The 13,292-nt window shown below is 39.2% G+C and overlaps 1 protein-coding gene across 2 annotated transcripts; it reads left to right on the top strand.

Moving 5' to 3' along the window:
• Positions 1 to 627: 627 nt before the first annotated feature.
• On the top strand, positions 628 to 12,167 carry sgcg (sarcoglycan, gamma). 2 transcript variants are annotated; one of them, XM_049726073.1, is made up of 8 exons: positions 628 to 734; positions 6,652 to 6,853; positions 7,286 to 7,390; positions 8,732 to 8,822; positions 9,138 to 9,257; positions 10,191 to 10,263; positions 10,376 to 10,499; positions 10,938 to 12,167. In XM_049726073.1, the coding sequence occupies exons 2-8, from the start codon at positions 6,659 to 6,661 to the stop codon at positions 11,103 to 11,105; spliced, it is 876 nt and encodes a 291-aa protein (XP_049582030.1). In that variant the 5' UTR covers positions 628 to 734; positions 6,652 to 6,658; the 3' UTR covers positions 11,106 to 12,167. The 2 variants fall into 2 exon arrangements, with proteins under 2 accessions (XP_049582030.1, XP_049582031.1); XM_049726074.2 differs by having other exon boundaries at positions 641 to 734; positions 6,649 to 6,853.
• The last annotated feature ends 1,125 nt before the right edge of the window (positions 12,168 to 13,292 follow it).

Genomic DNA, 13,292 nt, shown 5'->3' on the forward strand with positions numbered 1-13,292 from the left:
AGTCTGAGATTTTAAGGAGATGAACATTTGCCAAAAAATTAATTTGTGGCCAGCTACTACACTAATAATAATTAAGAAAATTCGGGGATGGGGAAAATATCTGATCTATTTGAAATTTTACATTAGAGCATTATTTGATTTAAAAACCTGTTGCCCACAAGCAGCATGTTGGTGACTCCAGCTGCAGATTTGACAAGATGATGCCTGATGCCAAAGCACTACTTTTCCATTAGACTTGACTAATGACATTTTTAACATTTTATGTGCAAACCGATCTGTGACAGAAAACACGATTGGGGGACTCATGACAACAGTGAAAAAAATGTGTAACATATGTGGACTGACCACATCCCTCCCTTCCTCATTCCATCTCACTCTCTCTCTCTCTCTCTCTCTCTCTCTCTCTCTCTCTCTCTCTCTCTCTCTCTCTCTCTCTCTCTCTCTCTCTCTCTCTCTCTCTCTCTCGCTCTCTCTCTCTCTCTCGCTCTCTCGCTCTCTCTCTCTCACTCTCCCATATACGTATTCCAGTGCAAAGCAGAATGAGATGAAGAGTAGGTCCGCGGGGCAGCGGGAGCGCCGTCTGGTGTCAGGCGCGGCGCATAAGTGGATTTATGGACCGCAGTTGTTGAGCGCTGTTGTTGAGCGCTGTCAGACGTGTGTGAGGAGCTCCACCGCTGCTCCACTGACGAGCTTCATTTAAACACCGAAACCTCGCGAACCTCGCCACAAACGTGGTGAGTACTCTTGTTTTTTTCCCTTCCCAAACTCATGCGTGTCACTAAAGTCTCTCGTGTGACATTTGACCTCTTTTTTGACACATCCACGCCTCATGCTGACCTCTGATGGCACAGTTAACAGTGTTACCATACAAGGGCAGCAATACTAAAATAACTTGAACAAACACAATGTCAGTGTGAGTTATATTTTCACTTGATTATTTAATGTGCCCATGAGCCAAACCACTCAAGTGTGTGTGTGTGTGTGTTCTGTGGTGCCTTTTCTAAAATATACTTACAATACTGCACAGAGTCCTCTATTTATAGAAGGTAAGCCAGCAGTGAAAGACGGGAAGTCCACTTCATGAGCGGATAGTTTTTACCAAATACTTTCAGGACTTTTTCATTCATTATTGGTTCCAGTTAAAGATTACAGTCATAATGTTGGGTCTAGGCTTTGCAGCATTTCACATTATGTGGTAAATTTACAATTGCAATTTTACAAAAGACTACTAAAAAAAAAAAGCTGTATTGTTACAAGAATAAAGTAATAGACCTCAAATAATTTCAATAAAATACAGTTACGGAGTTGGCCCAAATGTTAATTGATCAAAAAGGAGGTTTTACTCCGAGTAAAAAGTAAGACACTGAAACACAATGTACAGTTTGAATACCAACAATGTACTTAAATGAAGAAAAATGAAAACACTTTTCTTAAGTAACTATTCCAATTAAAATGAGAAAAAAATGCACATATGTAAGAAAAAAAAATATATAAAATGTGTCTAAATTATTATTGATAACAACCAACTGGAAAAGGCTAACTTCACATATATTGTCCTTAAAAGTTAAATACAACTGAACTGTACTAAAAAATATAGAGTAATCAAGTTATTATTTTGCGTACCGATAGAGGGATCCCACCTACTAATGATGCCACACTTTCCTAACCAATCTGACCACTCTTCCTTTGGCGGAAGGCTCCAAATTAAAAGCGTGGACTCGAGGAAAAAGATTTTCCTTGAAATTGTCACGGCTGTGATGTGCATTCCAGTTCTTTTAAGTGAACTGAATCTTTAGAATCAGCTCACTCAAAAGATTCGTTCAAACGAATCGTTCAACGAATCCCCCCCCCCACAAACACACACAAATCAGAAAGTGGGGATGAGGGCGGGTGTGGCACTTTTCACTTAAACCAAGGGTGTCGACCTCCAGTCCTCGAGGGGCCACGTTCCAATATGTTTTACAGGTTACCCTCATTAAACACACCTGCGTGAAAAGATTTTGTTCATTTTCACGTTCTGCAGGAGCTAAAACATTTCACGCAGGTGCACTTAACGAGGGAATCACAGGGACACTCCATTAGGTACACCACCATTTTCAAGTGTGCCTAATAACAGGCCACTTTATTAGGGAAATATCATGGTCAAAGGTCACGGGTGTCAAGTTCTAGTCTACAGGGGTCAAACTCAAGGCCCGAGGGCCAGATATGGCCCGCCACATCATTTTATGTGGCCCGCGAAGACAAATTGTGCGTCAAATTCAATGTCATTACGAGAATTGCAAATTGTCTTCACTTTTAATAATATATTTTTTTAAATCTTTGACCAGTTTTTACTCGTGTGGTTTTAAAACGAGTTGTTTGTCAGTTTGTTTTGTAGCTTTTACTGTATATAATATGAGGTGCTCATACATTTATTTGGGTTGACAATCATGATGGCCCTCCGAAAGAAGCTATGACTACAATGCGGCCTGCGTAAAAAATGAGTTTGACACCCCTGCTCTAGTCCTTGGGGCCGCATTCCAACATGTTTTCCAAGGTTCCCTGGTTTAAATTGAAAAGTGCCACACCCGCCCTCACCCCCACTTTCTGATTGGCTGTTTGATCTGTGACGTCATTCGGACACTCTATTAGGTACACCGCCATTTTCAGGTTCGTTCATGAAGATTCATGAGTGAGTGACAGACAGCGTTGCTTCTATGCCGACATTGATGTTTTAATTTTGTATTTGTTGGATTGTAGTTGATGGTGTTATTATACCGAATGTGTTTGAATAAAAGGTTGAATAAAATCTCAAAGCACATTTAAGTATATGCTCACACCTGGGATCAAACCAAGTTCTTATTGAGCAAGAGCCCATGTCATTAACCAGTTGGATATTTCGACTTGGTAGCCCTTGGCCGTCTGCACTGTTTTGTACTAGTGATGTGCATTCCAGTCCTTTAAAGTGAACTGAACCTTTAGAATCGATTCACTCAAAAGAGCTGAAAGAACAGTCAGGTAAATGCTTACACCTGGGATCGAACCAAGTTCTTATGGAGTAAGAGCCCGTGTCACTAACCAGTTGGGTGTTTCGACCTGTCAGCCCTACGCTGTTTGCACTCTTTTGTACTAGTGATGTGTATTCTAGTTCTCAAGTGAACTGAATCTTTAGAATCGGTTCACTCAAAAGATTTGTTCAAAAGAATCGTTCACCGAATCATTCGGTACACTTTCTTTCTTATTTATTTATTTATTTATTTATTTATTTATTTATTTATTTATTTATTTATTTATTTTTACCTCGTGTAGTGTGCCTATTGAAGTGTCCATCAGGTGTACCTAATCACAGGCCACTTCATTAGGGAAAAAGCTTAAGTGAAAGTGAAAAGTGCCACACCCGCCCTCACCCCCACCTCCTGATTGGCTGTTTGATCCGTGACGTCATTCCGACACTCCATTAGGTACACCGCCATTTTCACGTGTACCTAATCACAGGCCACTTCATTAGGGAAAAATCATGGTCAAAGCTTAACTGAAAGTGAAAAGTGCCACACCCGCCCTCACCCCCACTTTCTGATTGGCTATTTGATCTGTGATGTCATTCGGACTCTTTATTAGGTACACCGCCTTTTTCAGGTGTACCTAATACCAGGCCACTTCATTAGGAAAAAAATCTGTGTCAAAGCTTCAAGGAACGTGAAAAGTGCCACACCCGCCCTCACCCCCACTTTCTGCTTGGCTGTTTGATCTGTGACGTCTTTCGGACACTCTATTAGGTACACCGCCATTTTCAGGTGTACCTAATCACAGACCACTTCATTAGGGAAAAATCAATGTTAAATGTTTATTTAAAAAATAAAATAATAAAATAATAATAATACATCCACGCCATGTTTATTTAAAAAAATTAAATAATAATAATATATCCGCGCTATATATATAATATGTAATAATATATATAATATATGAATAAGTAACCCCCAAACTGGAGGAGTGGCTGAAACAGATCCCAGGAAAAACATCTGACATCTCAGATCAGAAAAGTGCAGTACTAGGAACAGCAAAGATACTGCGTAGAACCCTCAAGCTCCCAGGCCTCTGGTAGAGGACCCGAGCTTGAAGGGAAAAAGAGACCACCCACGGGGGGTGAGGAAAAGTTTTTTTTTTAATATATATATATATATATATATATATATATATATATATATATATATATATATATATATATATATATATATATATATATGACCACGCCAGGAGACGCAACACGTTCAAAGTCAAAGTCAGCTTTATTGTCAATTTCTCCACATGCCAAAGACACACAAAGAAACCGAAATTTCGTTCCCTCCTATCCCACGGTGACAAGACATGGCCCACAATAGACAATCAAGTAAGCAAGTAAACAACACACAACAAATAAATAAATAAATAAATAAATAAATAAATAAATAAATAAATAAATAAATAAATAAATAAATAAGAGGAGCAAAAAGGAGCAAGTGACTGAATGATCCGGTAATGCAAGGGAAGGCAGTTCACCCATTAACTCGTTCGCGAAGGGGAAAGTCAGGATTCGTTCCCTCACTGATCCGTTCTCGCGATGAACTGGAAATGAAAATCGCTTACTCACTCACTGACTCGTTCACTCACAGATCCGTTCAGTAGGCGAACGGGAAATGCAATTCACGACTCGTTCGTTAATAGGAAGTTACGTCATTTTCTTCTTCGTTTTGTTTTACGGCGAGGTGGCACCAGCTTCAATGTGTATTACCGACACCTACTGGTTGAAGTTATATGAACTGAAAAAAGAACCAATCACTTTAGGAAGTGATTCGTTCGCTCTCGTTCACTGAAGGAAATTCGTTCTTTTGAACGAATCGTTCACCTACGAGCCAACACTAGTCACAGCATTCCCGACAGCAGGAGCTGCTCGGCAAGTGTTTTTATTTGGTTGCTAAGGAAAAGTTCCGAGCTTGTGCGAGGAAGAAACTGGACTGAGTCTTCCTTCATTAAGATGATAATGAACGACTCCATTAGGACTGATGGACGCGTTTACGTGGACCTGATTGTCGCGTCATTAACTTGGAGCACAATTACGTCTCTACTTTGTTTTCCACTTTGGATGTGCTAATGAAGAAGCAGCACTCAATATAGAAGGCAACATTGGACACAACATTAGGCCCCGGCAAATGGGCTCCAAAGACATGCGTTTGAATAAGTCTATTTTTTCTCCATGTAAGATATATTCCCGTCTTTTCACATCTTTATTTTAAAACTCTTTTCCCCCCTCATAAAATGACACCTTTATTATCATAACCTTGCAATTTTTTTGTGCAATTTTAACTTTTATACCCCCAGTCAATTAATCAGTCAATCAATCATACAACGTATGCATATGTATGACTTAATATTTACTATTACAAGAAATCAATCTTAATGACACCCCAAAATTTTGAATATTACAAGAATTTGGGGGTAATTATAGCCTCATTCACACAATGACACGTTATCCTAAAGTCCCACATTAATTTTCTTTACTTTTTATTTATTTTGCTTCCAAAGGTGTAATATAACAGCTCCATTCTTACAATTACACATTTTATTTTAACTTCATTCACTCATAATTTTTACTTAATGTTTGTAATATTATGACTTTTTCTCTGTCAATTATTGAAACTTTTTGGATGATTTTTCTCTGTTAAAGGGATAATATTATTTTATTACTATTTTATTTTATTTTCATGCTATTGTGACTTTATTCTCATAATAGTTCTTCTTCCTGGCTGATTATGATGCTTGTCATTTTTGCTTTGTTTTGTGGTTGATTTATCTTCAGTTTATGGCTTCTGTCTCTACTGTACAGTCTCCTTGTGCTTCCCAATGCAGATTAATGGTTAAAAAAAAAAAAGAACACAACATCATTGGTGCAGTCCTTGGCTCCAATAGGTTTGAGTCGAAGGCAAATGTGTCCCCGAGGCCGCTTGTTGTCACAGTGTGCAATGCTGACAGTGTGCTGACTGGAGGCCAGGCTGTGTTGATGCATCTGGACCTCCATCTGCCTTCGCATCAGCTTGTTGTGTGCGCTTTGCTTGATATGGCACTCAGGAGCCCGCCTCTGCTCTCTAATAAAGTGCATTTTACTTTGCTTTTTAGTGTGAAACTGCTGGAAAAGCTGTCAGATATGCACTGGGTGTGTCTGAGCACACTAATGGGATTCAGAATGCTCAGATTTCTTTCGTTTCCTTTTCCCTTTGAAAATGTGGGTTTACTGACTTACCACTTTTCAATTTGATATGTAGCTAGCTCATACGCATGCCTCTTTTATGAACAATGTAATGGAATCCACTACATATTAAATATAGTTGTCAATTTTTCCTTTTTCTTGTTTTTATTGTAAAAATTATTGCCTTATGGTCATTTTGCATTTCAGTTTTCTCCCTTCGTTTGGATTTTTTGGGTCAAAAAACGTATTATATTGTATTGTATTGTATTGTATTGTATTATATTATATTATGCCAATTATTTGTTTAAACAAGTAGTTGGTGATGGCATGTCTTGTAAATGTGCTCCATGTACTGCAATGTAGTACAGTACATGAATACAGTACAGTGTTTCTCTTGTGTTATTATCCTGTTCAAGCGAGTATCCTGATGACGTTGTTGTGGTCAGCAGCTTGCAGATGGTGGGTGAGCAGTATGAGAGCAGCACAGAGGGCAGTGGCGTGCCCAGGCCCGTGCCCGAGCACATCTACAAGGTCGGCATCTATGGCTGGCGGAAGCGCTGCCTCTACCTGTTTGTGCTGCTGCTTATTATCATCCTGGTGGTCAACCTGGCCCTCACCATCTGGATCTTCAGGGTCATGTGGTTCAACTCGGTACGTGCCGCTCGCGTTTAAGCCCTTTAAGTCCTAACCATGGTCCCGATGAAATACTTTTGCTTTAGGCAGGACTTAGGCACTAAAATAGTGAAATGGTGAGTTTTAAGCCAATAATGGATGATAGATTCCCTCAAAAAATATATGAATGTGTGAAGTCAACAAATCGCAAATATGTAGAGGAACACTGTACAATGTAAATTAAATCAGTAATAACCTCAGTGTGCTTGTAGTTTGGCACCAATTGATTCATCTATTTCCAGATTTATTTTAAAAAAATATTTTTCAAAATATGATCATTTTTGAATTTTTAGAGCCAACCTGTTTTTATTTTGCTGCAAGCGCTTAGTGGTGGTACTGTATATCCTCGCTGAGCTGTCAATTATAAAGTGCCGTATTTGTGATCTGCCTCCATGTCCTGCGTGACCTCAGGAAGGAATGGGCCTCCTGCAAGTCCACTCGGAAGGCGTGAAGTTGGACGAGGGCGAATCCGAGTTTCTCTTGCCCCTCTATGCAGAGGAGATCCACTCCAGAGAAGTATGTGAACTTTCTCTGCTCTCTTTTCCCTCCCTGCTAATTAAGCCATCCAGCAAGGTTGTCATTATTCCCTCTGTGTTTAACTCCCCCACCCCCCACATGCACCCTGCATGATTGTTGGAAAGTGTGAGTCCTTGCTTTCTGCAAAACTGTCTTTTCCGAGCGCTCTGAGGCAGTTTGGATAGAGCCCAATCTCCTGAAGTCTCCCGCCGCGCACGTGCTCCTGCAGTGAGCTTCCGATGAACCTCAAGGATGTTTGCGGTGGAAACGTGGTTTACGGCCTGCCTGCGAGCAGCACATGGGAACACTTTGCTGCAGTTGTTTACATGTTATGGGTTTTCTTGCTCATGGAAGCATTTTTCAAGACATTTGTTATGCGTTTGACATTTAGATTCAGTGAGTGCTCTCACTTTTTAATGCTTTTGCGTGTTATACATTTCAGGCTCCATCTGGGTCTGACAGCTTTTTAGCACAGAACACAAGTCAAATTTCATTTGCATCCTATTCAAGTTGTGTGCATAACAGTATTTGGCACCTCAGCATGGGCCAAACATGCGATCCATCCATCTGTTTTCTGTAGCGCTTGTCCTTTGACTTTGGGTGGCAGATGGGCTACAACCCTGGATTGGTTGCCAGCCAATCAATAGGCTTATACAGAAAAACAACTCATCACATTCATAAAAATGTAGGGTCTTCCAACCATCTAACTTGAAATTCTGTAATGGTAGGATGCCTGAATGTCATTATGGTCATCCACTAAGCAAAGTACACAACAAAAACCAAATACTACATGGTGAGTTGGTATGTATTCAGTTGCCCAATACTACCATAAGAAGTGACACAAAGCAACAATATATAACATGGATTGTATATTGGATCGGCTACATTTTGCTTGTATTAAGGACAATAGGTTCAATGTCATTGCCAAGCCAGGTTGGCAATGAGGACACATGTTGTGGTAGTGCTAGCCAATTAAAAAGCTGTACTTACATAGTGACACTATTAAAATGCATTGCAGACAAAAGTTAAATGAACATTTAACTTGCATAACTATTTGACAAAGAAATAATTCAAAAAGATTACATGCAAATGTATTGTACTTAAAACTTAAATACAGCTGAACTGTATTTAACAAATGCACAACGCTAGATAAAAAAAAAAAAAATACTTTAATGTTATGGCCAATTTGAGCATTAAACTCTGTAATTCTTTCTTGTACAACTAGGAAGCCAAAGTAACCACCAGTGGTTATTGTATCATACTTTATGGGATTTGTGTTGCACATTTACAGAATATCAATTTTTCCGTAATAGTTAGAATGCCTACTTCCTTTCATTCCAGGACTCTCCACTCCTTATACACTCGGATACAGAAAAGGTTTACCTCAATGCCCGTGATGAAAATGGTGACGTCACAGGGAGGATGTCTGTGGGTAAGAAGCTGAGAGAGTGAACACACCCATAATAAACTCAACTCAACTTTTATTCATTCTTACACATTCATAATAAACAATCACTTTTAACAAACAGCACTCATTAGACAATGAGCTGTATTGGTATTTGTTTGTCTGACCAGCACACAAAATACTGGGCTCTCAATAAGTGTTGAATTTATATTTACTTTGGAGTACTTTAATGTATGGACAATAATACCATGGCACAATGATCAAATACTTGTTCTTGTATTTTCTGTATCTGTTCACATACACTAATGAAATAAGCTTGAATTGTCATAAATGCTGCCGCAGGTCCAAAACAAACTGAAGGAGATACACCAAACATGCTCATCAGCTCCCCTAGCGACAACATGCTGTTCTCTGCAGATGGCAACCAGGCTGTGAATGGACCAGATAAACTGCGTATCACAGGTACAAAAGAAAACATCCCATAAACAAATTGAATTTTACATATATGAATAAATGATGTAATGGAAAAGGGCAGACAAATTAAGGCAAATTTGAAGCAATGATGAAACACACATCACAGCACATTGTCATGATGTCATTATCATTAGTTTTTCTTCTTTTCCCACTGTGCGTATTGATGCCGCTGTGGGTCTGTGACCTCACACTGGGGTTGTTTGATTAATGTTGAGGGGGTTGTCAGCCGGTAGCTGCATTACGCCTGGGGTCACTTTACTGCACACGGCACAGTAGCCCAGATAAAGCTTGTGCACCCCGAGGAAACACATTTAGCTTCACATCGTGATTCTTTCATTGACTCTGCTGTCACCCTTCATTTGTTTCCTGCTCAAATCTGCTTGATCGCTTGAGTCAAGCTGAGTGGAGGTCATCTCCACTCCTCTTCTCACATGGCTGCAGGCCTGACAAGGCAACTCACTTTGAATAATACAGTCTTGCAAAATATTGGAACATCTGGCTTCTAATTTACATAAACTAATTTTGAGAATGTGAATTTATGTTCACTCATCAAAAAGAACATCATGACATCAGTGTGTAGCTCCCTGAGGTCTTCCACTTTTTTCAAGCCGTTTTTTTTTAACCGTTATTGGCCACCATAGTTCTTGCTCGTCCGTCAAAGCAAAAGAACAGTCAAAACCATAAGAGTTGTTGTGCTTTGTAGCACTGAGCATTATTCCAATTGTTCACAGACACTCACATATACTGCAATTTGGACCATGGGGTATTGAAGCTACTTGGCACTGTGAGAAAAAAAATTATTGATGGACAGCATTAGTGAAAATATTTACTATGAAAACCAAAACATTGGAATTGGAAAATGTGAAAATCTGTGTGCTGTGTTCTGGAATCATGTGTCATGTGTTATTTATTAACTCTTAGGGCCTGAAGGAGCACTGTTCCAACATTCAGTGGAGGTTCCCCTTCTCAAGTCAGAGCTCTTCAAAGACCTGAGGTGAGTGCTCCTGCCATATCGTTGTCATCCTGTCAGTTTACCAGCCAATCCCACCATGAGTGATGGACGCTGCTCTTCCAAGATAATGGAATGTTTTTCTGTTCATTCTCAGGTTGGAATCTCCCACTCGTTCACTCACAATGGACGCTCCAAAGGGAGTTCATTTAAAAGCCTTGGCTGGGAACATTGAAGTGGCTTCCAATATGGACGTTATCCTGCAATCCAGCGTGGGACTGGTAAGGACAACACGCTTCTGTCACTATCATGTCAATTGTCAACATGTACGGTTGGAGGTTGGAAACAGTGGTGTGTTGTTGTTTTTTTATACCAGGACCACTGGTCTCTTGTATCTGGGCAGAATTCATATGACTCAGTTACAACTGCCTCAATAAAAGAAATGTCATGTCCTACTAGTATGTAGCAAATTAGGGGACATACATTACCAATGTGAACTTTCATCTTTCATCATTATTATTTAATACACAAGACAATTTTAAAAAATGGTTACAGATTTTAGCAATGCACTTTCACGGGCCATATAAACTAATGTGTCAGGCCAGATTTGGCCCCCTGGCCTTGAGTTTGACACCACTTCCCTTTAAGCCAAATTCACTAGTTACTCTCTTGACTGAAATCATAAATGTTCATTATTGGTGTCCTCCTCTGCTCTCCAGTTGGTGCTGGACGCCGAGACAGTGCGCATGACCAATCTGCCCCAGAGTCAAGGAGGAGTTTCCGGAAATGCCGAGGGTCTTTTTGAGGTGTGCGTGTGTCCCAGTGGAAAGCTCTTCCTGTCCAAGGCTGGCGTCACCTCCACTTGCAGTGATAACCAGGAGTGCTAAGATGTGTATGTTTTGTTTTTTTCCTGCAGGCTACAAGCACAAATGTTTCTTTCTTTTTATAACACTTTAATGTTGTGTGGATCACAGTGCTCAGAGTCTGACCAGCAGGGGGCGTTGTGCTTGCAGGAAGACGTCCTAGCACACGCGCGCACACGGGCGCACACGCACGCACGCACACACACACACGCACGCACACACACACACGCACACACACAAAGTATCACACAAGTATCATGGCTGGGCAAATGAGGAGCTGCTTTACAGCTTACATCCTATGCAATATAATATCTTGTGGTGCAATACAAAGTGGCACATGTAAAGGCCTTGGAGTGGTGTGAGAAAAAAAACAGGATATAGGCTTGTATCATATTAGTTGTGATTGCTTGGGTTTTGATGCGATAAGCTTTGTGTTTTGGTTTGATAATTAGCATGTTTACTTGATAGTGGAAAAATGAGGGGAAATGATGATGTACTGGCTTCATTAGGCATATCTGCTCAATCTAATAAGGTTCAATATAATACGTGTACTAAAAGAGTTGCCTTGTAAATGATATATTACATAGCTTTGATTTATATATCACATTTGCATTGATTTGACATTATTATTTAAAATTTTATTAAAACAAAAAAGGATCAAAACAAGAGCTCTAAGCAGCATAGTTGTCTACCACTGAAAAATACAACCGCAGTAATATATATATGTATATATAGCGATAATAAATATATATTAACCATATATTATATATTAATATATTATAGTAACCTCTCTGGCATTATTATCTTTCTAAAGAATTAATTTTTGATACAGCATGCATTTTGGACCTGATTAGATTTGTAAGTGTACCTAATATTGCCCTTGGCTTTATAAATATAACATCTGTTTCAGGTGCTAGGTAACAAATATTTTAAATTGGTCACAGGGTGGATATTTTGATAACATATTTACATCTAGTTGGAATTGTGTTCTTCTACTGTCAAGAAAAAAATAAAGTTTATTGTTGGATTTAATTTTGAACAGAAGACAATGAAAAATATACAACAATAAAGTTGTTTGTGTTGTAAGATGTCTTAATTTTTTTCTTTCTGTAATGACAGAAATTTCGTATGTGTGCACATATTTGTGTTTTATTATTATTTTAATATTATATGATTAAAAATTTTATGTATTTTAACCAAATGGTTAATAGTTTTATATACTACATGACCAAATGTATGAAATTATTTCCAAGTTCATTTTGCTCTCTGTCGCCCTCGAGTGGACATTTCTATGAGCGAAAATGTACAGTCCCTTAGACCTACGGCATTTGTCTGTGGCTTTCATTATGAACAATCATACGATTCCACTCAAAACATATTAAACATTATTAGCTCCATAGCGGCCAATAATGATTAATTTCTTAAGGAAAAGCCCTTTGTAGCGCATCAAACCGCATTTGTTAACCACAGTGGCAGAGGACGCCGAATGTCTTATAAGACAACATAAAGCAGCTATTTAAAATTGATGTAAGACGTGACGCCTCTGATCCACCTACTGGTGAAAGAAGACTTTGAGGCTGGTCATTTTTTAATAATAATAAAAAAAAGCCTTACTATACATGGTCTTTTTTTTTAATTAAAAAAGCCTTACTATACATTATCAGTTTTTCAAATAAAAAAGCTTTACTATACACTGTCATATTTTTAAGTTAAAAAAAAAAAGCCTTACCATACATACTTACTGTAATAAAATAAAGACTTACATACTATGAATGGTGTTTTTTCTTAATTAAAGCAGTCATCGGGCAGTAGGCGGGGGACACCCTGAACTGGTTGCCACCCACTCGCAGGGCACACAGAGATGAACAACCATTCGCACTCGCACTCGCACCTAGGGGCAATTTGGAGTGCTCAATCAGCCTACCAAGCATGTTTTTGGGATGTGGGAGGAAACCGGAGTGCTCAGAGATAATTCACGCGGGCACAGGGAGAACATGCAAACTCCACACAGGGAGGGCAAGAGGTGGAATCGAACCCGCACCCTCCTAACTGTGAGGCAGACATGCTAACCAGTGTGACACTGCCACTCAAGCCTTACTATACTAGGTTATTTTTAGAATAAAATCCTTACTATACACAGCCATTTTCAAAAACCAAACCTTACTAAACATGGTAATTTTTTTAGAACACATCAGAAATTAATTGAGAAGC

This window comes from Syngnathus scovelli, chromosome 7, assembly GCF_024217435.2.
Source record: "Syngnathus scovelli strain Florida chromosome 7, RoL_Ssco_1.2, whole genome shotgun sequence".
In the NCBI taxonomy this organism is placed as follows: Eukaryota; Metazoa; Chordata; class Actinopteri; order Syngnathiformes; family Syngnathidae; genus Syngnathus; species Syngnathus scovelli.